We start from the raw sequence: 21,972 nt of genomic DNA on the forward strand, positions 1-21,972 counted from the left end.
TTCACTTCTGCCAGTGCATCTGTCCTGCCAGAGGAAATGCATTAAGAGTACAAAAAAAAAAACCTTCCCAAATGTCACTGAAATGAGAGTGTTTGATAGGTAAGCAAGATTTGAAACTTTCTTTTGCTGTATTTGCTCAGAAGACTGTCATTTTATGCTCTTTGTTTAAAAAAAACCCTTTAGGAATGGCAGAGAGACGAAGACCTAACAGACAAGTGAGCAGTAATGGGCAGCTGTGATGCCACTAGAATGAGAATGAAGCATCAACAGAAGGGCTCTGCGTTTAAAAAACTGGAGAAGCGTGAGACTGCCATCTGCTGTCTAAATCTTCTCATTCATTAATCTACATTTTAAAGAAACTTGCATTTTATACCAGTAACTATATAAATCAACCAATAAAATATTACTCACTGTGACTTATTTAAAAAAATTTAATCCTGGCAGTGACTCCTCAGCATAATTCAAAACCATCAGCTCATCATTAGCTGCGCTTTTGTATGATGATGAAAAGCCTTCAAAGGTCAGATGAGTGGAAACACCATTGATCAACTTTGACAGTCCAATGTTAAATATAGGGCAGAATATGCAAAAGTGGGATGATTTTTTTTGGTAGATCTGTGATGGATAAAAGCTTTATACTCAGGATTTTTGTTTGGCTAATATTTTTACTCTACTTTTCACTGTAACCGTTCAAGTGGGACAACAAAAGTAAGACTGTGATTTTAGGTTTATTGCAAATGTTTGTTGCAATATATATATATATATATATATATATATATTACCTATATATAAATATATTTAACATGTAAAAAAGTTAAATATATAAATTTACATATTTAAATTTATATATACATAATAAATATACACAGTACACATAATATATAAACAACATTTTTATTTTGGATGCGATTAATCGAGATTAATCATTGGACAGCACTAATTCATATTCATGTTATTAGTATTAAGTCAAGCCAAGTCTGCTTTATTGTCAGTTCTTCCACATGTACAGTACATACATACAGAGAATTGAAATTGCGTTACTCTCAGACCTTTGTTGCATACAGATAACACTAACAGAAATAAAAATACAGATAGATACAGATAAAATCTAAAATCTAAAATACACTATACAAATATGGACCTATAAAAAAAAAATAAGTTTAATTAAATATATGTATTTAGCAAACGCTTTTATCCAAAGCAACTTGCATTGCATTCAAGCTAACAAATTTCTTCTAACATGTGTTCTTTGGGAGATAAACACTCAACGTTGCGCTTGCTAAAGCAATGCGTCTACCACTTGAGCTACAGGAACACTAAGCTATTAAAAGCAGCGCAAGGCACATAGCAGAATCCATTACTGGATATCAGTATTATAATTAATCTAACCTTATTAAAGTGCTTAAAAAAACATAAAATCAAGATTTTCATTACTAGGCCTAATTAAGTCATATTTATTGTAAATGCTATTTTTTATGTTTTTGAAGCTGGAATATTAAAATCAACTGCTTTTGAATAACCTATATCGACTCTCCCAGTTTCTGTTTGTAATGCCAACATAAATTACTCATTTAAATAGACGTTTATAGAAAATAACCATTTTAATGTAAAAATGAGCGCATCAATGAATGTAGGAGTGAAAGAATGGCAACCTGACCAACATCAACTATAAAGGTCAAAGTGAAGACGGTCTGGACTGTCTGTAGATTGATGAATAAAATCAGTGATCTTGCTCTGGATGACAGACAGCTGCTGCAGCAAATCGCATCGAAGCATCCGTTCTGTCCCTGTATGTGGGTGTAAACCCCAGCAGCCAATCGCGTTGCGGCATCAGTTCTCTTCCTGTAGGTGGGTGTTTGCTACCTGTGTGAATGAAGCGATCCGACACTAGAACTTAGCGAGCTCACATTCTGGGCTTTTATCGCTGGAGTTTTTACACAGCTGCCCTGGCCTTACCGAAGAAATGGCTGCTGTGGTGACCACATAGAGATATTTTGCGTTTCGTGTTTGTTTTTGTATTTTATTTTCGTCATAAGGAGGAAGCACTCAGTGCTTCTGTTAGCCAATGCTAACTCGCCTTCAGGTTCGCTGTCCTGCGGTTTTCCTGCTCTCGTTTCTGGATTAATTAACGCACACCCTGTCGAGATAAACCATGGAGTGTTGACGGAGTTGAAGAGTGCACTAACATCGGATAATTTCGCCACAAAAATATCATGCCCAATGTGGCTCACTACTGCTTGTAACGTTAGCATGTTAGCGGTTTGGCTAGTAAGTGTCAGCTGATACTAAACCCTGAGAGGAATGCTACCCTTCTAATTAAGCCGAGAAACTGATAAAATAGATTATAGCATTTGCGTCCCCTTCTGATTGGTTTTACGTATAACAAGTCGATTCAGTCTAAAATTTAGTTAGCGTTAATGCTATTGCTGTTTAAACACGGTTTGTTTACAGTTCTAAAAATATTCGCATCCCAGTTAACTTACGTTTTCGTTGAAGTGCTATTGAATCATCTGCTGGACATTTATCTTTCTACTGTAATTTTTTTAGACTCGATATAATGTCAAAGCTGCTTCAGGCAAGCTATGCTAACATTAGTTGAAGCTGTATGGTTTAAAGTCAAATCCACTCGGACATTTGTTAGCTTTCCTTTAGTTAAACGATTCACTGTTTGCAGATGATGCTTAAAGTTTTTTTATCCTCCAGCTGTAGAGTTCAGCTTCTGCCATACAAGAACGTTTGACAGGATATTATGACTATTTAGGCCTGGAGATGGCTGTAGCTTAAAATAAATCAGCAGTCTGATAAGATATAAAACTCTAAACGGTGTAATGTATACATATCTTGAAATCGAATTCTTAGGACTCTGAAGCTGTATACCATATTTACAATAGTTACAAAAGCAAAGAAAGCCAAGGAAGACATTATAACTTACTGACTGTCTTTTCTCTGCCTTGTCTATGATAGAAGATTGCAGGTGTTCAGTGATCGAATACATATCCGTTTATCATCTCTAAATTTAGTTAAATATATTATAGCCCCCTAAACGAAAGCTGATTGCTCATTTGGATTTTCTAGAAAACCCATATTAGGCTACTTTATCCGGCCACAAATAGTTTAAAATGTCCTTATTCAAAATAGCCTGTTTATCTTAAGTATGTCATCAGAACAGCTGATTTATTCATGGAATTGTGTTTGTTTAAAGTGCTGGAAAGTCGTAAAGAAACCAAACCAAGCAGTTTTGATGATTCCTCAGGATGAATGTTTCCATGTAGCCCTTGGGTCACAGTTGTGCCAAAAACTCTTGATGAACTGCACTACAAACAGGGGTCTGCTGGAGGAGCATGCAAACAAACCGTTGATACTAAAAGAACACAGGTCTGAAGTTGTTCTGGAACGTCTCGCTTTCTGCTAAAAATTTCATAACCAGTCCGAGAAAGTCCTTCCTGAGGTTCCCAATGGAAGTGCCGCTCTAGAAACTTTGACAAGGTAACTTCAAGATCTCTGGGTTGTCTCATCAGGAAGCGATAAGATGGGCTCTCAGGTTCTTCAGATATTGCGGCAGGGAGTGTGGGCCTCTCTGAGCGGAGGGTGGTACGTGGACCCTCATCAGAGTACCTTCTCGAACTGCTTTCATCTCTACCTCTGGATATTCCTCTTGGCCTTCCCGTTTCTTCTCTACATGGTGAGTTCTTGCAGTAATTCCTGAGGTAAAGAAAGCCGCAGCCCATGTTTCTGGAAAATGTGTGTAATACTGATGGAATCCAAGTCATTGAGGCTAAATCTTTCTCAAGATGCATGACATACAGCTGCTGTCTTTTCTAAGTAGTTACAATGAAGCAGAACCAAGGCAACATGTATCTTAAAAATAAATTAATAAACTATATAAATACATTACTGTACTAAAATTTGTGGTCAGAAGCTTTTTTTCTTTTAATATTATTAATGCTTCTATTTACCAAAGACATTAGAGACATTTAGAATGCCACAAAAGTTTTGTATTCAAAATAAATGCTTTTTTTCTTCTTTACTATTCATCAAAGAATCCTGAAAAACGTATCCTGTTTTCCACAACATTAATCAGAAAAATCAGAACATCTCTTTTCCATGGTACAAAATGAATAAAAGAAAATAATTTATTATGATGTCATCAAGGATCATGAGACACTTCAGTACTCGAGTAATGACTACTGAAAATTCAACATTGAAATCACAGGAATAAAGAGAAGTAGTTATTTTAAGTTGTAACATTTCATAGAATTACTGGTTTTACTGTATTTTTTTTTTTAAATAAATGAATGCAACCTTGGTGAGCATTAGAGACTTCTTTCAAAAACATTTTACTGACCCCAAACTTTATTCTGTAGTGTGTGTATTATTTTTTTATGATTATATTTTAACTTTCAGTAAAGTTCCTTTTAAAACAGGCTATTGCCTTGAAAGTTTTACAGGATATAAATACAAGCTGCTTAAAACTACAATCAATGTTATTGATCAGATAAACAAGAAGGAATCATTAAATAGAAGTCAGCCTTCAGGAGCATTCCTTTGCATCCATTGTTTTCTGAGTAATAAAACCAGTTAATGATAATGCAGCAAAGCATGTGGGTAAACATGAAATGTGATGACATCACTCATGATACTTGTGCTTTCTCTATTACGTGAACTTCCATCTTGCTGCTCCTGTACTAAAAAAGTTCATTTTATTGAACTTAACAGATTTTAAAGCTACGGTAGGGAACTTTTAACGCTCTAACGGTTAATAAACAGAACTGCTTGCGTCTTGCGGAAGAACATCGTAGCCGGAACTACTTCTCTCTGTTTATGTCTATGAAGAATCACAAAGGTACTGGGTTACTCCGCCGCGGTACCCCCGAAGCAATCTAAAATAGTCAGAATATAAACACTTATTATAGGTGCACCCTAGTGATTCAGGACAAGCTAAAAACACGGTTTGGAAAACGGATTCATGGTGTACTCGCTTATTATATACATTTTTCTACATTTTATCTTATGTACTTTTAAATGTACTTAAACAGATGAAAATAGTCTTATGTCAATGGCAAAATAAATCAATACATTTACCATTATGTATAGGCCTAGCTGCATTTTTGCATTACTGTTTAGAGACTTTTTTTTTTTTCTTTTTGCACAAGTTGTGGTTTACGTAAGAAGCAGTGTCTGAAATGGAACAGGTTGTAATTTTTGCAACCACATTGATGTGATTCTCCCACATTCATTCTTTTAGGCCCTTCCTGCCAGTTTAGTGGTGGCTTGTGTGTACTGTGCTGTGATAGCGGCCTTCTTTACGGCCATAAAAGCAGTGAACTTCCGACTACATGCCATGTTTGACCTGGGCGAGATTGTGGAGAAGAGGCAGGCCTCGTTCGCCACAGACCCCAATAGAGTGGAAGAAGGAGAGGAAGGCTCTGGCACTCACGACGGAAGCCAGCGCAGGTAGTGTGTAACCATCTTATTATATTTTGTTGTCAAAATATAATGTGACACTTTTCTGTCTCTCAAGTAGGCAGCATCAGTTTGTAGAGCATTGCAAGCATCATGCTACTGAGTCAGACATTCTTTAGGGATTTGTTGTTGGTGAACAGCTGTTAGTGTTGAGCAGTCACTCCACTGTAGTCAGTTTTAGCTCATGTTGATCTGCCTGTCCCTACAGGGACAGTAGTGTCGGTGTGGAAATGACGGTGTTCCGAAAGGCGAATTCCACCCCTCCTGTACGCTGCAGTTCCCAGCATTCACTATTTGGATTGAACCAGGTGTCGGTGAGGATATTGTTCATGCCAAACATCACGTGTTCTTAAGCGTTGTTTTGCTTCACTTGTAGGAATTTCCTCTGACTCGTTTACTTTCCTTTTGTTCAGGAATTTCTACCACAGCTTGAAGACCCTGGAGGCTCAAAGGGTACATTATGTTGATGTTACTGTTTCTTTTTTAAATAAACTACTCCAGATAGTTTCAGTTTACATGAACTGGTATGCTTGCATGTCAGTTCTTATCTGATTTTTGTCATTTTTAAAATTCCAGATATTAAAGAGCTCATGCAGGAGCTAAATATTTATCATTAAATATATATATATATATATATATATATATATATATATATATATATATATATATATATATATATATATATATATATATATATATATATATATTATTAAATTTTAGAGTACCAAGTCCCTGCTCTACTCCACAGACCCCACCACAAAGCTGAAGTTTTTTAATAAAAATAAAAATAAAAATAAAAACTTTTTTTGGACAATTACATAACTAGTACCGTCAAATGATTAATCACATCCAAAATAAGTTTTTGTTTCCATAATATATGTGTGTGTACTGTATATATTTATTATGTGTATATAAATACATACACATTTATGTATATATTTAAGAATTTTATATTTATATATTAAATATATTATAAATATATACATGTAAATATTTTCAATATATATACTGTATGTGTGCTTATTTATATATACTTAATAAATATACGCAGTATACACACACATATATTACATAAAGAAAAAGTTTTATTAAGGATGGGATTAATAAATTGACAGTACTATAACCAGCCAGTGTTCAAAACTTACCTTAGCCCGATTCACAATGGTACGCTTGCAATAATGATTTCTTATATGAGTGGTTCTGGTAGGTTTTTGTGGGAAATGCAAGCATGGTGCCGTTCGTCTTTGCATCATTGTGTCACTTCCTTAAACATAAGAGTCACAGCTAGTAGGCTATATTGCATGTGAAGGTGCTGCAGATAATAGCCTTTTCTTACAGCAGCTGGAATAATTCAATTTATCATATTGATGGCAAATTGTAATCCAATAGGTAGTCACCAGTAGTCTACATGTAACGCTAATACACACTAAATTCATGTAGTCACGCAATGCTGATGTTGTAAACTAACATTTTGAGAACAAAGTATAACAATAGTTATAATTTGCATGGTTTGATGTGATATGAGCTAAGTGATCGTTAGATTGAGTCACCATTGGTAGCGTGATGTATTGTTATTCTTGTTTTTTTTTCTCAGTTGGTCAGAACAAAAGTTGCAGACATGTTACTTGTTCAGGTGACATTTTCTGGTGAAAATTCATATTTGGGACATACTTTCATGATGTAGAATCTGTGATTCCGAAGTGCACACCGGTGTGGTGACTGACAGCCACACATACTCCTCAAAATATTAGAATCATCCACACTGATGAGACATGCCGATGCAAAACCCACATAAAGATTATTCCGCATATAACCGCAACTGCAGGTTTCACACAGAGATGGCGAAAAAGGCAAAACTTACAGACTGCAGCTTTAAATAAACAGTTTAACTCAATCACAGCCACAGTCACAATATTAATTTTATCGTGTAGTAAACTTTTCACGCAGTGCTTTTGAGCTGCTTATTTCATGGAATATTGTGTCTGGTGTAATCAACAGAAAAAAAATATATAATTAAAACTTCTGGTTTACAGTCATTGATGGTTATAACATGTATTTTACATGTTAAAAAATACAAATATTATAAATTAACTCATGAATTACTAGCTTAAAACAAATGAATTGGTGAAATATTGTAATTTGTACATCATGCTGCATTGAACCTCTCTGCTGTACTTGGTAGTAACTGCAAATTTTTTGTTGTTCCAGGTATAGCGCCAACCTGCTTGGCTGGGGATTACAGAGGGCTAATTGGTGTGGATGATGTGTTGTCGGGAGGGTTTAGTAGCCTGCACCCAACAAATTCTCCATCCATCCCACCGTCACCATCCAGCCAAGAAGATGGAGATGAGAAAGACCAGGTGGAAAATGGGGGTGTGGAGCATCTATCTCAGCTGAGCCCCGATGGGGATGGTCTAGGAGGCTACTCCCCCCTCGGACCTTCAGCTGAGTCAGAGAGTCTGGGAGATGCTCCTCTCAGCCCTCTCATCAAGAGTAGCTTGAGCGAAGAGCTAAGTGAGAACTTGTTGGGCTTGGGCCTTGACCCTGTCACTTTTGCTCCTAGTGCTGAGCACCCAGGCAGCCGCACCGGGGTAGCCCTGGCTGCAGGATCCACTGACAGCTGCTTTAGTGGAGGTGGAGCGGCCACAGACAGAGAGACTCTTAGTACAGTCAGTAGCTACCGCAGTGAGAAAACGGACTCAACCCAGCTTGAGAGCCCTTCGCTGGGCCAGATGCATAAACCCATTTTTAACGCTCCTTCCACAGCTTTGCCTCAGGGTAAAGACCCCTATCAGCAGCCTGGAGATGTGCTCCAAGGTGGTAGTGACACAGATGACCTGTCAGACAGCGTGCTGCTACGATCACCCTCAAAAGAGCTCTCCTCTGGGCAGGGCCTGGACAGAACTCTGGTGGAGGGAGAGGACCTTCCCCCTTTGCTTACGGACATTGCACAGCCCTCCTTGAGGGACTCATCACCATCTAGCAGCGGGCCTTCTGAGTCTTGTGATCTTGATGGTGGTATCCCCATACCCCCTCTTCCTCCTCCGCGCCAGGCCAGCTCTGTACCCTCCAGGTTGGCACTGAGCTTGGTCTGCTCAGAGCCCGCTCTGCCGGTCTCTGCCCCATCCTACCTCCTAGCAGAGCCGCCGTCTCTGCAAGCGCAGCAGCAGGTAGTGCGACCTAAAGATCTGAAACTGCTACGTGCGGGTGGCAGTGTGGGTCACAGACCTGGACGCAGGAAAGCTCCCCGCAAACGGGGCACTGCTGGCAGTAGCAGTTTTGACTGTGGCTCCTACCGCCGGCACCACAACCGTGCCCAACACAGAGACTACATCCCTGTACGCAGTCGGCTAGGTGCCAAAGCCTATAGCGAGAGCTTGTTTGAGGACTCCAGCGATGAAGACGACGGCAGCGACATGAGTGTTGGCTCTAGTCTTGGATCCCAACGTCACTTCAGTTCTGACGAAGACGACGATGATGAAGATGACGATTCTAGCTCCTCTACCTCTTGCTACTCCCCAGATCTGGCAAATACCGGCATCGCTTCTCAACCTGTCCCCCTTCAACTGCCTAGCCCTGGAGAGGAGGAGGAGCCTGACACAGTAGGACCCTCCCATTCTCGCAGTGCTCAGCGCTCAGCCAGCACAGCCAGTGCCAAGACTCATGCCAGAGTGCTAAGCATGGATGGGGCCGGTGGAGGCTCCAACAACACAGGGACCCTAGCATCTACTGTGCTACCTTTACCCCTTTCTTCTGCTCCTGCCCCACGTCCACTCACCGTCTCTAAATCAGATCTGGAGGCTCGGACAGTGCACTCAGAGGGCTTCTCCAGGGCCCACCATAGGTTAGACTCTCTTGGAGGCTCCTGGGCTGGGAACCAGACGGGTTGGAGGGCAGGAGAGCTGCTGGAAGAGGGGGCAGTAGGAGGAGGTGAAGAGCAAACAGATTCGTTCTTAATATTTCATATTTAGAGCCTGGAATAGTTTCATGATTTGTGGTGTTGCTCTTATTGTCATTATCTGCTGTAGTGAATATTTACTGTTGCCTTTTTCTGTTTGCCCATGCAGCCCCAGAGGAGGGAAGCAAACGTGACTCAGTGAGCAGTGTTAAAAGGACACAGGCCATTCGCAGGCGTCATAATGCAGGTAGTAACCCTACCCCACCCCCTTCTGCCATGGGCTCTCCTCCGAGCCTTCAAGACCTTCAGAGAGTCCGCACTTCCTCTCACTCCCGCACACGAACGCTCCCCTCTGCTCTGCACTTCGCTGCCTCATCCTTGCTGCTGCTGCCCCGCAGCGGTGTTCATGAGGCATCCACCTTCGATGACACCTCAGAGGGAGCTGTGCACTACTTTTATGATGAAAGCGGTAAGGAACAGTTTGTGTTTGTGACACTGATTTAAATATGGCTTATTTGTGGAGGTTCCTTCAGTTAAAATAATCTAATTTCAGGAGTAAAGAGGTCTTATACTTTTGGGCCTGCTGGTGGAGGATATGAAGATCCAGTCCAGTAAGTCTTAAAAACCTTTAGCATTGGGGTAATATTCAGCCCAGTCTCCTAGTGTTTGACCCCTTTTTCTTGGCTCAGGGAGCGAGAGCGAGAGCGACAGTCACAGTCCTCTAGCTTTACCTCCACTGATGTCCAGGAGGCGGCGCCAGGGCTGTCCATGCTGCAGCCCAGACCAGTGGTCCTCCAGGGCATGCAGGTCCGCAGGGTGCCTTTGGATATGCCAGAGGTGAGGCCTAAATCTTCAGAATCATCAGTACTCATTCTGTTTCATCCCCTCCTGGCTGCATTGATATTTTTCTCTTTGTAGTTTGACCTAGATCATGAGTCCCCTCACGAATCCCAGGAGAACACACTGATGATTGAGGAAAAGGCCAAGCCTAAACAGTATTATCGTTTCTGGGTGCTGCCAGGAAAATGGCTAAGAGTTCGTTACGACAGACTTGCTTTGCTAGCCTTACTGGACAGGAACCGACGCATAGGGGAGAATGTTTTTGCAGTGGTATTGGCGAGCTTAGTGGCGTTCCTTGGCTTCCTGTTGCTTCTCCAGGGCTTCTTTAGGGACATCTGGGTCTTCCAGTTCTGCCTAGTCATTGCCAGCTGTCAGTACTCCTTGCTAAAGGTCAGTGTGAGCATTTTTGGAATGGTCTCTTTGTTTGTTTTAGCAGTATGTTGTTTGTTTTCAGGTGTTGGCATTTCTTGATAATTGTACGGTATTTACATGTCCCAATAGTGGTGTTGTGTTTGTTAATCAGTGTTTTTTTTTTGTCCATTTTAGAGTGTGCAGCCTGATGCAGCATCTCCGATGCATGTGAGTATATGACTGTTTGTACCTCTTTTCTTGGACCCGCCTAGCTGAAATCAAACAGAAATTAATTTAATGTGGTCTTCATTGCAGGGCCATAACTGGATCATAGTGTACAGCCGACCAGTGTATTTCTGCTTGTGTTGTGTGCTGATCTGGGTGTTTGACCTTGTTGGCCACTCGGACAGTATGAGGCCTTTCACCCTTTACGGGGTCACCTTCCTCTCCACACACTTTCTGCTCTGCGCTAGAGACATGCTCATAGGTCTGTTATTCGCTGTTAAACCTTTCTTAATTGAGTTGTGCAAAATATAATAGCCTAATAATTCATATGTTTTTCTTTGCAGTGTTCACCCTCTGTTTCCCCATCATCTTCCTGTTTGGGCTTCTACCTCAGGTCAACACATTCCTCATGTGTTTGTTTGAGCAGGTGGACATGCACCTTTTCGGGGGAACTGGTGAGACGTGTGTTGTATTTCAAAAAATTATGTAGCAGTAACACTTTACAATAAGGTTAACATTGATGCATAAACTAACAATGAAAAGCATTTTATATAACATTTACAAATGGAACTTTATTCGAAAGTGTAACTACTATAGCGATGCCGGTTATGGGTCATGGGTTTGATTCCCAGGGAGCTGGCATACTGTACCTCCCTGCACCACAAGTGTGATGTCTTGTCATTTGTGTGTTTCAGCAACCACAAGCCCCTTGTCTTCATTCTTTAGTCTCTTGCGCAGTATATTGGTGGCGGCTCTGGTTTATGGATTTTGCCTTGGTGCCATCAGTGTAAGTGAGAATCTGTCTCTTTTACAGTAGAACTGTGTTTATCGGTGCTTCCTTTGACTCATTTTATGTTTTCGTGTATGTGTAGGCTCCGTGGGGAGAGGCACATGTCCCGGTGCTCTTTTCTGTGTTCTGTGGTCTCCTCCTGGCCTTGTCCTATCATCTGAGCAGGCAGAGCAGCGACCCAACCATCCTCTGGTCAGTGTCACCTTACATTCATCTTACTGCACCAACAGCTCAGTGATCAATATCTAATCTACTGTGTTTTTTTACGCTGTTCTCTGGACAGGTCTCTGGTCCGCTCCAAGTTCTTCCCAGAACTGGAGAGCCGGACACCAGAAGAGCCCCCATTAGAGATTAAAGACCCTCTCCCAGAGAAATTGCGCAACTCTGTGGTAAAAGCACTCTCCATTTGCATTTATCTTTTGCTAAATAGACGTTCCAATATCTTTTAAATGGCTCCCTTCTGTCCGACTCTGCAGAAAGAGACTCTTCACTCAGATCTGGTCATGTGCCCTCTTATGGCCATTATCACCTTCGCCATTAGTGCCAGCACCGTCTTTATTGCTCTGCAGGTCAGTAGGCTGTCTAGAATAGGATTTTGAGTATGTTAACCGTCTCATTATGAGAACTAGTCTTCATCCAAAGACTGAACATAATTTCTAGTCTTGTAAAGTCTAGTTCGTTTTAGCAAATCTGTTGGTTTGAAGGTTTTTTGGGGGTAAATTACTGCCTTGGTTTTAAAGTGTTTTCTGCACTGTTCTTCAGCCTGCTCTCAGTTTCGTCCTGTACATCTTGGCTGGGGTGGTGGGGTTCTTCACACACTACCTCCTGCCTCAGCTCCGAAAACAGCTGCCCTGGTTCTGCTTGGCCCACCCTGTGCTGCGCTCCAGAGAATACAGCCAGTTTGAGGTCCGAGGTGAGTAGTCCAAACTACACGCACAAACTAATGTCCACATGCGTGAACAAGTGTGATGGACTGATCCCTCTCTGTCTCAGATGCGGCTCAGCTCATGTGGTTTGAGAAGCTTTACGCTTGGCTGCAGTGTGTGGAGAAGTATTTCATCTATCCGGCTGTAGTGCTCAACTCCCTCACCACTGAAGCGCACACTTTCAGCCAAAACCATGACAAACCTGGAGCCTAGTAAGAACAGGAACATCCTAGTCTAGAATAAAGCACAACACTAGCTGATGTTACTCTTTGTTGTGGAACATTTTGGATTCAAGGTTTTCAATGTGGTTTCACACTTTAGATTTCAGACATGGACCGTGATGACATCTTTTATTTGTTCCTTTAGTGGCCGTGCTCTATTCATCTCAGTGGCTGGAATGAAGCTGCTTCGTTCGTCCTTCTGTGTCCCGTCTCAGCAGTATGTCACTCTGTGCTTCACCGCTCTCTTCTTCCAATTCGACTACCCACGCGTTTCACAGACCTTCCTCCTCGACTACTACTGCATGTCCATCCTCTTCAGCAAGGTCTGAAAATTCATCCACATCTCTCTTAGATGCCTTCAAAAGACCAACTTCATTACGTGTATCATCTTATATCTGTCCCATAAGTCAACTTTTATAATGTTGTGGAAGGGTCCTTTATTATAATCTATTTTACTTCTATATGTACACTGCTATTCAAAAGTATTAATTTGTTTCAAATTACTTCTTAAAATTTAACTGACCCCAGACTTTTGAACCGTGTATAAACAAGTAGTTGACTACAAATTCAAATTCGCATGAATATCAAAAATATAATTTCATATAACTGGCCACCAGTTCTTTTAAGGGTTTCACTATTATTAATACATTTTATCCTCATTTATTTCATCTAAATGGTTCTGTTGAAATTATTCCAAAAATAAATACCAACAATAAAACAAATATTCCTTTTAGAAAATGTTTAGGATTATAGTTAGTAACATAATGCATACATGCTATATATGTGACATTTTTCAAGGCTTGAATGTACTGTGTAACTGGAGTGTGGGTTTGTAAATCAAAAGATGAAGACTGATGTTGCTGTCATCTCTCCTGTGTGTGAGCAGCTGTGGGATCTGCTGTATAAGCTGCGTTTTGTGCTGACCTACATTGCACCTTGGCAGATCACATGGGGTTCTGCTTTCCATGCCTTCGCTCAGCCATTCGCCGTTCCCCGTATCCTTTTCCGGCATTACTCACACACAGAGCCCTGAATGCTGATCTCATAACTTTTACCTTTTCTTGTTCATCTGTGCCCAGTGGTACAGCTGTACAATTGGTTTTTATATGTTCCACCTCAGCTCCTTTAGGTTGTTTTCACAATTGGTTCAGTTGCTTGCTGAACTAATTTTGGTCACAAATAAACAAGTGTATGTATGTGTTTATTTATCATAAAAAAGAAATTCCCCTTAACTCCAGTTTTGCTCTCAGACTCAGCCATGCTGTTTGTACAAGCTGTGTTTTCTGCTCTCTTTTCTACTCCTCTCAACCCTGTGCTGGGCAGTGCAGTTTTCGTTACTTCATACACCCGACCTGTGAAGTTCTGGGAGAGAGACTACAAGTAAGCCTTTAGAAATCTTGAGCAGATGTCAGCCGTGTTATTTGTTTTGCTAATTCAGTCTAAGCTGAAAATGTTTGAAGACGTGACTAGAACCCTTAAATACCATTGTGTCTTTCAGCACCAAACGGGTGGATCACTCCAACACACGCCTGGCCACACAGCTGGACCGCAACCCTGGTACGTGATATTTTTTCTGAGTTACACAGACCTTCCATCTGTCTATGGTCTTTTTAATCTATCCTGACATCCCCCCTCATCTCTCGCTTGGATAGGTGCTGATGATAACAACTTGAACTCTATCTTCTATGAGCATCTGACGCGCTCTCTGCAGCACTCACTGTGCGGGGACCTTCTGCTGGGCCGCTGGGGAAACTACAGCACCGGAGACTGCTTCATCCTGGCCTCCGACTACCTCAACGCTCTCGTACACATCATTGAGATCGGCAACGGCCTCGCCACTTTCCAGCTCAGAGGCTTGGAGTTCAGAGGTGAGCCAACAGGAGAGAGACTGGAACAAAATGCAGCACTATTTTCTCTATCCACTGGAATACTATGCTACCTGACCTTTAAGTTTTTCTGAACACAACAAACTTGCACAGAAACGTGCTTTGTAGCTAGGAGGTGCATGTAAAATGAAATTGTGTTCTAAAATTGGCTCAGAATATCAGAGTCTGTGCCTGTTATACACAGTGTGATTTTCTGTGAAATCTGTCAACGCCAACTGGCCAAAATCTGAACACTGACTTTTGCCAACTAGTGTTGCTTCTTCCGGACTGCAAATTGGGAAAATTCTGGGCACAAGTCGTGTAGCGTAGACATCTCAAAGAATGATTCATACTGATTCTAAACTATTATGTTTTTACCTCAGACTTAATTTGAGAGATTTTAATAATATGAATAATTCTGGTTTATAAAATGGTGCTTTAAGATACTTTAAAGTTTCATGTTTAGCTGCAACTGATTTGGCTTGAACATGTTTTTTTATTTCTTTTTTTTTTCCTTCAATGGCTGTTTTCAGGAACATATTGCCAGCAGAGGGAGGTGGAGGCGATCACTGAAGGGGTGGAGGAAGATGAAGGCTGTTGCTGCTGTGAGCCAGGTCATCTCCCCCACATGCTCTCCTTCAACGCGGCCTTTGGCCAGCGCTGGTTGGCTTGGGAGGTCGCCGCCACCAAATACGTGCTGGAAGGCTACAGCATTAGCGACAACAATGCAGCTTCCATGCTTCAAGTATTTGACCTGCGCAAAATTCTCATCACATATTATGTCAAGGTCAGTTCCTCTCAGAAGAGCTACTCAAATAAAACCTCCACTGTCTGAGATGCAGAGCTATCATCCAAGTTTCTCCTTCTCAGAGTATCATTTACTATGTGACCCGCTCGCCCAAACTGGAGGAATGGTTGGCCAATGAGACCGCGCAGGATGCTTTGCGGCCCTGCCTCAGCCCTTCCTATGTGGATAGTGATCCCACCTTTAACCTGAACATAGATGAAGACTACGACCACCGTGCTTCCGGCATCACTCCCTCGTCCTTCTGTCTGGTGTATCTGGAGTGGATCAAATACTGCAACAGCCGCAGACAGACGGTATTTTAATGATGGCTTTGCCTTGCTGTTGACAGTTGCTGACTTGGGGTTTGGTTACAAGGGAATCAAAGATGTAACTCACTGTGTGTTTTTGGATTTGTCCTCTTTTACAGCCAGTTGAGAGTGAGAAGGATTCCCCTCTGGTCACACTGTGTTTTGGGTTGTGTATTCTGGGCCGACGAGCTCTGGGCACCGCCTCCCACAGCATGTCAGCCAGGTAAGAGTTAATACTCATTACAGAAATTTGGCTTAAGCTGACAGCTTATGTTGTTTATATGTGTTTTGCACCACTCACACATGCAACAATTTTACAGAATAGTGTGTAGTCTACTGCTGCATACTGAAATACTCCTCCAAGGGGATTCGTGCGATTCTCACCAAATTATGCCAAGACAAAGGATGCTATATTTTGAACATACAAAAAAATAGGGTAACAGGAAGAGTTTTATATCTTCAAATTGATCTAAATCAGACAGCGCACCAAGGTGTTTGGTCATGGGGGCTGATCACATGGTTGTGGCTGTTGTGCTTCACAGTCATAGCGCCACCAGCTGGCAACAGGAAGTGTGACGTACAACAGATGTTGAAGTAGTCTTTTTATATCTACCAATTTAAATATATTTGCCTTAAATGTATGTGGTAGTGGGGCTGTAGTGCTTGGGTCTGTTTGCATTTTTTTTTTTTTTATCTTATTTCTGCACCTTTTTACTCATACTGCTAGTTACTGCATAATGAGTGCTTGATCAGTGCATGAAATTAAGCTTTTCTCAGCCTTTTGCAATGCTGGACTTGGCGACTTTATATCACTGCTGCTTATGAATTGCCATAAATCACATAACTCTCATTGGCTTCCAGTTAATTACTTGCTACAAATCACTATAAAACTTTTTCATCGGCAATAGGTCATAAATATTTATTTAAACATGATTTTCTTGCTTTGTTGTTTTTTTTTGTACTTTTTTATGAGTGGGATTATGTTGTAGATGTACATGCACTGATTCTTATACATTCTTATTCTTATATGTTCAGCTTGGAGCCTTTTCTCTACGGCCTTCATGCCCTGTTCAAGGGCGACTTTCGTATCACCTCTCCTAGAGACGAGTGGGTTTTTGCAGACATGGATCTGCTGAACAGGGTGGTGGCTCCAGGAGTACGGATGTCCCTCAAACTGCACCAGGTACAGCTTAGGCATTCGTCCATCCCTATTGACATCATGTCGTCTGATGATTGCAATTATGGAATGGATCTCTGGTTTACTTGATTCTCCTGAGCCACTCTTTTGTTTCTTGTTTACTCCACAGGATCACTTCACCTCTCCTGATGAGTATGAGGACCCAGTGGTGCTGTACGATGCCATCACTGCCAATGAAGAGAAGATGCTGATCTCACACGAGGGCGATCCTGTGTGGCGCAGCGCTATCCTGGCCAACATGCCTTCTCTGCTTGCTCTCCGCCACGTTATGGATGACGGAAGTGACGAGTACAAGATCATCATGCTGAACAAACGCTTCCTCAGCTTCAGAGTCATCAAGGTGCTTTGCTGCAGAAGCCTGTTTAAATTAAAAAATGTAAATGTATGCATTTAGCAGACGCTTTTATCCAAAGCGACTTAGTGCATTCAGGCTATCAATTTTTAGAAATCATATCATGTGTTCCCGGGGAATCGAAACCCCCAACCTTGCGCTTGATAACGTAGTGCTCTACCAATTGAGCTACAGGAACACTATAGGCATGTACAGTGTGTCTTATCGTGGCATTGCCATGACGAATCTCTCTCGGTTGCTTCCTTCAGGTGAACCGGGAGTGTGTGCGCGGGCTGTGGGCTGGACAACAGCAGGAGCTGGTCTTCCTGCGGAACCGAAACCCTGAACGCGGCAGCATCCAGAATGCCAAACAAGCCCTGAGGAACATGATTAACTCGTCCTGTGACCAGCCCATCGGATACCCTATCTATGTCTCCCCACTCACCACCTCCTACGCTGGGGCCCATGCTCAGCTACGTTCTGTCTGGGGAGGCCCCATCAGCCCTCACAACATTTACACGTGGTTCATCAGCAGCTGGGACAGGTCGGGTGGCACATGTGTATATTTTGCTACATTACAGCACATTTTAGGCATTCAGAGTTTATTTAAATGCTCTCTGTTCTCTCCAGGCTTCAGAAGGGTTGTGGTGCCGGATGTAACAGTGGGGGGAACATTGAGGATTCAGACTGTGGTGGCGGCTCTGCCTCCATCAGTTACAACCCTGCAGCTCATCCTCCTCAAAACACAGCGTCCGGCATCCCTCAGCCTCATCCCACTTTTGTACAGCCCTCAATGGGTATGGCACCTGCTTCTCTTGTACTGTTAATGTACAGTCAGTAAAGCAATGATGTGTGCAGGCTGTAAGTTTTAACTTTTCTCTTCCTTTCTCAAGGGACTGACAACCCCGTTGGACCTTCCTGGCCACTGCATCCCCAGCCCCTCCCACTAGCCCTGCTCAGCCAATCAGAAGGCAGGATGGATGCTGGGCTGGTTAGCTCCTTGCACCGCACCTCTTCCATCCATGGGCTTTTGGGGCAACACCTGTCCAGCTCCCAGCTGTCTTTCAGTAGTTCGTTGGTCCTGCCGCCTGCAGACCGCTTCTGCCCCAGTAGCCTGCAGGACAACCCCAGTCACAGGGTGTCTCAGAGGGGCCTAAGCCTGGGCCAGGGTAGCGGGCTGCCCTATGAGGCCCTGTACAGCAAATGGAGTCTGTCAGGGAGGAAAGGATTCAATGGACCTGCTGTAATGGAAGGGGACGGCTCAGCATCACAAAGCATACGCACACAGGTTAGGATGCATGCTTCCCTTCCTGATCTATTAATGCATAAATGATTAATCTTAAATGATGGGCATGTTTTATTTTCTTAATTGAACTTATTTTTTAAGCGGCATATAGTTAAAAAGGTCAGGGTGGAACAAATGTCTGTATGTCTTAAAGAAAAAAAAATTTAATCAGTACTTTGATACTTTGATACAAAATTGACAGTGAAATATGAAAAAAATATATATTTTAAATAAATGCTAATTTGAACTTTCTATCCGTCAAAGAATCCTAAAATGCATCATGGTTTTTACTAAAATATTGAGCAGCAGAACTATTTTCAACACTGCTAAAGAAATGAGAAATCAGCATGATTTCAGAAGGATCATGTGACACTGAAGATTGTAGTAATGGCTGCTGAAAATTCAGCTTTGCTGTCACAGAAATAAATTACGTTTTAAAATATATTGAAATGGCAAGCAGTTTTTTTTTTAAGCTGTAATATTTTTCAAAATGTATACTATATATTTTTTTAAACCGTAAATGCTGTGTGAGGGAGCATGAGAGAGAAAGCCAAAGTTTTGACTAGTATAAATATTAATAACCTGTTTATTTACTTTATTTCTTAGCCTTTGCAGCCTCCCCTCCCTGCCCTGCCCTCTGATGTCAGCCCAACACTGGATCCAATGGGAGCTGTCCTACCCTCTGAGACCACGCCCCTTACATCATCAGACCCGCCCAGTGCACGGGAGGAGTCTACAGAGCTGCCTTTACTTGAGCGCCTCCGCTGAGCCTGCACAGCTGGGATCAGACGAGCCCATGGTGATCCTCGCCATCCTGAGAGAGCGAGCTGAGAGGACTTCAAACTGACCTTATCAACCCTTTTTATAATTAAAGCATCTTCAGTCAGTTCTGCCTATATTAGGAGGTTTCTCGCAAGTCTCCTTAATCAACACATCACCAGATACAGAAGCACACTGGAAGAGTGCTGCGTTAAGTAATGAACTCTGGACTGAGCTCTCCTAAGCTTCTTTGGCTAAAAAGCCAAAAAAGTGGCCAGTCAGTGCAATCTTAAGGGATTTTCTTCTTTTCTTATGTAAAGAGGGTCAGGTCATTAAATCAAAGCGAATCGGTGACCTGTACCACCAGCAGTAACAAAAAGGGAACTCTCTTCTCCTCTGTAGCAGCCTTAAACCTACTCAAGCTTTCGTTTTTACCCCTACGCATCCAGTCCCTCGCAACGCATCAAGCCGTATTGTGCAGGATTTCTCTCTTTGAGGCCCAATGCTTTCCTCTACACAAGTCGCTGTCCTTTCAAGACCAAAGGACTCGAGTTTGATTTCCCCCTCACCGAGCCGTCATTACGTAGCTCACACATTCCAGCAAAGACATTTGAACGTGTCGCCCATCACTCTTAAACACCAACCACGACCGTTCTTCAGCGAGCTTCAGGGATAATACTTGAATATAATCACAAATACTCGCTCACATGCACACTTCCCTTAGCACCTGGTGCTCCTTGCGTAGTTTACAGCCGGCTCGGGTGAGGACGGTTGGGACAGAATAGACGTCATCAAACCGGTGGTCTGTCTTTTTCTTTTCTTTGTTCATCCCACAGGAAATCAGACTACCTACTAAATTCCTAAACTGCTCCCTACCGATTTAGCTCTGATGGTGATGTAGTGGGCCGGAGCACATGAGGGCTTCCTGGCCTCCCATCAGGCTTTTTCCTGCTGCTGCAAGTGCCTGCAGTTTGTCTCCCTCTACTGCAATACTACTGCTACTGCACCACCCCCTCTACTCGTATAGATCTCACCAAACTACTGCTTTGACTTCTAAACTCCAGCGTTTTAGTTGGAACTTGATAAGGGGAAAAAACAAAGATGTACCAATTATAAAGACAAAGATTTATTTGATTGCTGGTCTCAAATGGAGATTTTTTTATTGATTGTGCTGATAGTAGCTGGACATGAGTAAACTTTAACCTTTGCCCCCATTCTTGAATCCACCGGATTGTGTCAAACGAATTCCCTAAATCTGTGCGTAATACAACTGGAAGGTTAGATGTTAAATATCTGCTGTTGGGCAAACGAAGCTCAGACCGCCTGCTGTGGAAAGCAGGGCACTTACTGCCTCTACAACAACAAACATATCAAACAATACAGCACTGACATCAGCCTGGAATAGCTGCGGCGGGTCGATGTAAAGGAGCTTGAAATTTCCTGTTTAAAGTGGTTTTCTGATTCAGAAAGCCGTTCAGCGCTTTTTCACCATACAATTTCCAGCTTAAAATGATTGACGTGGCTGAGCTGTGCTCTGAAAAAGGCTTTGCGTCGCACGATATGGTTTGAGAGTCAGCATGCGGGGGCCGCCATGTGAAAATGGTGCCTTAAGATTCGACAGACAGTGTTTAGGTGAAAGGGAAGGATTTTTGCTGGAAATTTTACACTGGTTCCATGCCGTTTTATGCAAAATAATGTGGTTTTCTGTTGAGAGGCCCATGGTGTTCATTTGACAGTGCTTATTCAAAACGGCCGATTCTTGCTCGATCAACATCAAGTTTGGATGTGACTTGAGCCTCTAGCTTCGTTTAGTGCCATTAGAGGAAGTTCACCGAATTGATCATGCTCACTCATTCCTGTTCTCACTTAAACCACAGATTGTTAGTACGTTTATAACACTGAAAATATATATCCTCTCTGCCCATCACGGACCATATCACAAGTCGTTTGAACACTAAACATCACGTCTCTCTGCAGACCGTGCAGCCTAGTCGATTTCTGAACACCACCATCTCATGTAGTCTGCTGAGCAAACCTTCCCCGTTTATGGCTTATTGCAGTGGATTTTAATAGCTATCGAGCGTTTGGTTCGAGGCCGATCAACCTCTTTCTCTCTCTTCATCAAGACCATTTCTCTCATCTTTAGGGTGACTTTTCCAAAGCAACAGGGAGTACTTCTCTAACTGGGAGAAAGCACAAGTTACTGGATAGTCTTGGGTGTCAGTGATTCAAAAGGGATCTAACCCATCTCTGCCATATATGTACAGCATGTTTTGTATATAAATATATTTAAAAATATATAAATCTATTTTATTATTATTGGATTTCTGGTTATTTTTCAATGGAGGACACTACTTTGAGTCTTAGGGGATTCACGCTTCGGTGTATCTGTGCTTGCGGAGGGGTCCGACATAGAATCATGAAGTCTGGGGAATGAATCAGTTAATACTGCTTTTGCACAACTATTGTAAAATAGTACACCATCCTGTATTTTAATTTTAGTTATATGGAGGATTGTTTTATTTAAAAACTTGTTTTCAATATTCAGTTATGTACATTTATTTTTTATTTTTTTTGTGATTTTTCTTTTTCCCCTCCTATTTAAATTAAAGCTTTTTTGTGTCATTGTTTGCAATAGTCTTTTGTGAATCCATTGGTCTTTTTCCCTCCATGTCAAAATGTGCATAGAGGGGGGTAAATTTGATTCACAAACTATAGGAATAGA

At 41.9% G+C, this 21,972-nt stretch overlaps 1 protein-coding gene across 2 annotated transcripts; it reads left to right on the forward strand.

The window, feature by feature from the left end:
- Positions 1 to 1,820: 1,820 nt before the first annotated feature.
- LOC113038490 (pecanex-like protein 1) lies at positions 1,821 to 21,875 on the forward strand. Of its 2 annotated transcripts, XM_026195955.1 has the most exons (33): positions 1,821 to 2,268; positions 3,203 to 3,682; positions 5,246 to 5,454; positions 5,672 to 5,777; positions 5,877 to 5,916; positions 7,672 to 9,393; positions 9,531 to 9,830; positions 9,915 to 9,972; positions 10,051 to 10,198; positions 10,280 to 10,591; positions 10,748 to 10,780; positions 10,868 to 11,039; positions 11,122 to 11,232; positions 11,473 to 11,564; positions 11,650 to 11,759; positions 11,851 to 11,956; positions 12,044 to 12,136; positions 12,330 to 12,480; positions 12,561 to 12,705; positions 12,860 to 13,037; positions 13,601 to 13,709; positions 13,965 to 14,094; positions 14,213 to 14,271; positions 14,367 to 14,582; positions 15,113 to 15,366; positions 15,450 to 15,680; positions 15,794 to 15,897; positions 16,710 to 16,857; positions 16,982 to 17,212; positions 17,473 to 17,747; positions 17,834 to 18,000; positions 18,097 to 18,491; positions 19,095 to 21,875. In XM_026195955.1, the coding sequence occupies exons 2-33, from the start codon at positions 3,530 to 3,532 to the stop codon at positions 19,254 to 19,256; spliced, it is 6,720 nt and encodes a 2,239-aa protein (XP_026051740.1). In that variant the 5' UTR covers positions 1,821 to 2,268; positions 3,203 to 3,529; the 3' UTR covers positions 19,257 to 21,875. The 2 variants fall into 2 exon arrangements, with proteins under 2 accessions (XP_026051740.1, XP_026051739.1); XM_026195954.1 differs by having other exon boundaries at positions 1,821 to 3,682.
- Positions 21,876 to 21,972: the final 97 nt, after the last annotated feature.

This window comes from Carassius auratus, chromosome 21 (genome assembly GCF_003368295.1).
Source record: "Carassius auratus strain Wakin chromosome 21, ASM336829v1, whole genome shotgun sequence".
Taxonomy (NCBI): Eukaryota; Metazoa; Chordata; class Actinopteri; order Cypriniformes; family Cyprinidae; genus Carassius; species Carassius auratus.